The sequence below is a fragment of the Habropoda laboriosa genome, unplaced genomic scaffold, assembly GCF_001263275.1.
Source record: "Habropoda laboriosa isolate 0110345459 unplaced genomic scaffold, ASM126327v1 scaffold32, whole genome shotgun sequence".
Taxonomy (NCBI): domain Eukaryota; kingdom Metazoa; phylum Arthropoda; class Insecta; order Hymenoptera; family Apidae; genus Habropoda; species Habropoda laboriosa.
This window is the reverse complement of record NW_017100135.1, coordinates 269,307-273,975: the sequence shown is the minus strand read 5'-3', so window position 1 is coordinate 273,975 and position 4,669 is coordinate 269,307. Positions and strand designations below refer to the sequence as shown.

The 4,669-nt window shown below is 25.4% G+C and overlaps 1 protein-coding gene across 1 annotated transcript; it reads left to right on the top strand.

Annotated features, from left to right (window-relative positions):
• The first annotated feature begins 508 nt into the window (after positions 1 to 508).
• LOC108578630 (cysteine-rich hydrophobic domain-containing protein 2) lies at positions 509 to 2,032 on the top strand. The gene is made up of 4 exons (XM_017941997.1): positions 509 to 897; positions 1,184 to 1,394; positions 1,532 to 1,648; positions 1,982 to 2,032. Exons 1-4 carry the CDS (start codon positions 779 to 781, stop codon positions 2,030 to 2,032), a joined length of 498 nt encoding a protein of 165 aa, XP_017797486.1. The 5' UTR covers positions 509 to 778.
• Positions 2,033 to 4,669: the final 2,637 nt, after the last annotated feature.

Genomic DNA, 4,669 nt, shown 5'->3' with positions numbered 1-4,669 from the left:
ATTTTTACTTATTTTTTAGCTTTTACATTATTTTGACTAATTTCAAAATCAAAAAAACGAAAATATTAAAGTGCAAATATGTTTTATCATGAATGTCTCTAAACACTAATATGGATAAATATAACCAATAGTAAAATAATGTAATAGCTAAATCGCACTCAAGTTTACAAATTTTTAATATCAATTTTCTTGAAAATAAAGACATGTACAAAAAATCCTCTACGGATGTAATACAAATCATACTTCGTCATGTATGTACTTGTGTACCTAGTCATATGTGTATACAGTGGCATTTTAAAATTGATTTTTAAGACAATTTTGTTTTAATTTTGTCTAAAGAATCACCCCCTTCGCAATTATACTACAAATAATGACCCATACTGTACAAAGGATAGTTTTAATAAAACCACACCTATTCTCACTTAGCAGTGCTGCCCATTTTTTAACCTAAAAACGCGTTCATAAATTATAACGTTGGCGAACCTGAAATCGCATTGAATGAAAAATTGATGAGCTGTGAGCATCTGCAGTGCGCGTCGTGTGTTGTGTTGTGTATAGTGTTGTTGCAAATAATTTTCAACTAAATGTTTGCTGCTTGGCCTATTATTCATAGCCACGAAAATGTTTACGCATAACACTTAAAGTCAATCTATACACGTTGTAATTCCTTGTTAAATATAAATGAAAAAGGCCCCTGCCTTTCAACAGAATAAACGTCGTTTTGTTGCGACGATATAGCTGTGTTGCTCGTAGAGCGGGAACCGTTGAATATTACACAATGGCAGATTTTGACGCGATTTATGAAGAAGAAGAAGAAAATGAACAAAATTTGGAAGAACATTACGTGACTATGGTGCCAGATCCTATAGTTATTCGAGGAGCCGGTAACATGACTGTGTAAGCAAAATTGTATTTTCTTAATTTTTTGCATACATAGATTGTATGTTTCGGTTTCAGAACAAAGAGTCAAAAGCTGCAAATTATTTTTGTACCGAATTTAATTTTTTTTATTTTGAACCATTTTTTTTTTTACTCTAAAAATACATATTTTGAAAGATATGATAAAATTGGCGTGATATGTAATTTTTTATAATACTTTTTTTATTTTATTTCTACAAATGAAATTTAATTAAAAATATTTTTGTTTAATGTAATAAATTATGACTGTACTTGTTTGTTCTAGATTTGGACTTAGTAACCGTTTTGAATCAGAATTTCCAAATGGCCTGGTGTCACGTGTTGCTCCAGAAGAATTTAAAGCAACTGTTATGAGAATAAACAGTGTGCTAAAAAAAACATTACCTGTTAATGTTAAGTGGTTATTCTGTGGTTGTGTTTGCTGCTGCTGTACATTAGGATGTTCTCTTTGGCCTGTTATTTGTTTGAGTAAAAGGGTAAATACATAATTTTCATAAAAAAATATCTTCACATTATGTGTGATCATATTAATGACAATACTTTGTAATAACATACATAAGATTCACAGTGAGGTATGAATTAATATAAACAATTATTATTATACTTTTTATAGACACAACATTCATTGAACAAATTATTAGAATGGGAAAACAGTAGGCTGTATCACAAACTTGGATTACATTGGAGACTGGCAAAACAAAGATGTGATACTTCGTCCATGATGGAATATGTAAGTAAATAAAAAGACAATGAATACTTTATTTATTTTTACCATGTATACACAAAGTTTTAATACATTCTGTTTTAAGATTTAATTTTAAATAGAAACATTATTACAATTATTTTATTTATATTAATTCTATGAAATCAAATTATTCTCTCATATATTATTAATTTCTTCAAGAAAGCCAAGTTCACTTTCTTGATTATGTATATAATTGAAATCTTGTTAGTTTAAATGAGTTTATACTTCTAGTTACATCATTGTCTAAGCTATTCTTAAGTATTGATCTTTGTTTACATACAAACACACACTTATTTGTTTTCTCCTTTTGTATTCCAGGTTCTTTTAATTGAATTTATTCCAAAAATACCCATATATAAACCTGACTAAAGAAAAGATCTGGATTCTCATATGACTTGTGCACATAACAAATCAGTGCAAACTGGGCACTTATGGGATACATATTTTTGTAAATATTACATGTAGGATTGCACAGTACAATAATGAGATATGAATGTGAATTAATTATGATATATTAGTTTTATCCCTTAAAATCTATTTAAACAGGTATAAAGAGACAGCAATTTATGTACTCGTTTTTTAATTAAAAAATTACTCTTCTTTAGTTTTAAATTATTTCATAAAAAAGAAAAAAATTAGTAAATATTTATCAATTTGCACATGAAAAATTAAAAAATAGGATTATATACATACTTAAAACTACTGCTTGGTATCTAGTTTACTAGTCATTGAAACAATAATTTTAACAGTTTCTGTTTCCTTGTTAATACTTTTTCAAAACCTACATTTCAATTAGATATTAAGCTTTCAGGTAAGAAATTAATCTGATACAGTACAACGAATGCATTATGAAGTATTTGTGATGCAAGGACAAGAAATAATTATCAAAAAGTCCTTATATGATTGCAAAATGCAAAATCTACAGATACCCATTTGTACATACTTATGTATACAATATAGAAACTTATTTTGTCTATAGGTTGATTTCTTACCAAGGTGATATTAGAAAATATAGTACATGTAATCATGTTTTACTTTCTGACATGAATTTAACATAATTTAAGGTATTAAGTATATAGCAGTTATTGAGAAATAATGATACTATTTTCAATTAAAATATCAATCGTTTTAACCAACATTTCATATACAATACAAGATGAATTACTTTGTGTTGAAAAATGGAAAAAAATTAATGTTTTCATTACTAATAAAAATTTTTACAGAATAATAGTTTTTGAAAAAAGAAAGAAAAGTACAATCATTGTACAGTATATAAATGTTAAGTAAAACATCATTCTTAACTGTATATTTATTACAATAGCATTTTATATCACATTATATGGTTCTGCACAGACACTTCTCTCTAAAGAAAATTGTTCTTTAATAAATGAGAATTTTTATTAGTAGACAGAAATTAAAAATGAACACATTGAAGTTAGTCATAATAAAAAATAGGAAAATTCATAAAACATATGTTGAAACTTGAAAAGTATTAGAAATATTTTTCTTTCTATTCAGTGGCTGTGATTGAGAATATAAGACTAGTTTTCAATTGAAATGTATATATTATACATGTCTTAAAGGTTACAATATCTGAGTTTCTAGTTTAATAAACTTAATAAATATCTTTCAGTTTTTCTAAGGTGTGTACTTAATTTGCAAAATTATCAATTATAACAGTAGTTTAATACCTGTATAATAATTTATGCAAATACAATTTTAGAAAATATTTTTTTACTTACTAAGCAACGGTAATGATTATTTTATAAAATATTGAAAAATACATGTGTTTGAAAACATATGATTGTCAACAAAAACTGCATTGAAATCATTAAAATCTTAATACTTCATTTGAGATGTACTGTGCAATGGAACCATGAATGTAAAAACATATGATCTTTTACGTGTTTAAAACATACAATTAAAATAGAACTGTGCAGAATGGATAACTACAAAGGTCAACGTGCTTTTATGCTGTATATTAGTAACTTATATACTTGTAATCATCAATATTTATTCGTTTTACTTTTTCTTTTTGTTTTTTAATTAATTTGAATAGTTCAAATACTTTTTGATGTTTATAAGTGTATAAATGTAAATGTTTTAAAAATAGTATTTTGATAAACAAAATATCAAAGCAAATTGTTTATTAATTGAGAGATGCAGATTTATTTCCTCATTAATTGTTGTAATTGTATTTAGTAAGTCAACAATAATTAAAAACTGCGCATTTTTATTTCATTTACATATATTAGCAATATGCATAGTTAGTTTCATGAGTTGTACTTTTTTGTAGATAAATTTATGTCATATTGCACATTTTCAAGAGTATAATTGTAAATATATTCAGAAACTTACGTTTAAAGGATAAAACAATTGTAATAAATCTACTTTTCAAAATTAAGAAATTATTGAAATTGTTTGAAAAAATGCATTGAATCTGACGAATTTATTAGTATTTGGAATAGACATTGTTATTAAAAAAAAGAAATTATTTCTTCGAAAATAGGCAAATTTATTTATATTTTGGAATTATAATAGAAAAATTTGATGTAGGAATGAAGTATATGAGACGTTAAACCAACTTACATAGTATTCTTGGGCAGATACAAAATTAATGAAATAAGAGGGAAATTTATGAAATATTTTTGATAGGTAGAACAAATAGTATATTAATTGTGTTTCGTGAAAATGTAATAAAGAAATTTGTAGAAAATTGTTTCAAAAAATAAGAATTTTACTTAATTATCCCGACGAAATAAATCTTCAAAGAAATGTAAAATATGTAGAAGAATCAGTTTGTCATTAATATAAAATATACGGTTTAGTATTAATATATAATAGCAGGAAAATATTCAATACTTTTGTGAAAACGAATATCAGGCTATCATAATTTCAATGTGTGCCTTTCACTCGTGGATTTGTGTGAATTCTATATGTATATATCATATGCTGAAAATATATTACAAACTATATTTCTATGAAGTGACAATGATTCCTATCCAA

What these genes read in the sequence shown, in the direction of transcription:
- LOC108578630 (XM_017941997.1), top strand. Translation starts at nt 779, where the DNA reads ATGGCAGATTTTGACGCGATTTATGAAGAAGAAGAAGAAAATGAACAA. An exon ending in GGAGCCGGTAACATGACTGT is followed by an intron (nt 898 to 1,183) that starts GTAAGCAAAATT and finishes TGTTTGTTCTAG; the next exon opens with ATTTGGACTTAGTAACCGTT. An exon ending in CTTCGTCCATGATGGAATAT is followed by an intron (nt 1,649 to 1,981) that starts GTAAGTAAATAA and finishes TTTGTATTCCAG; the next exon opens with GTTCTTTTAATTGAATTTAT.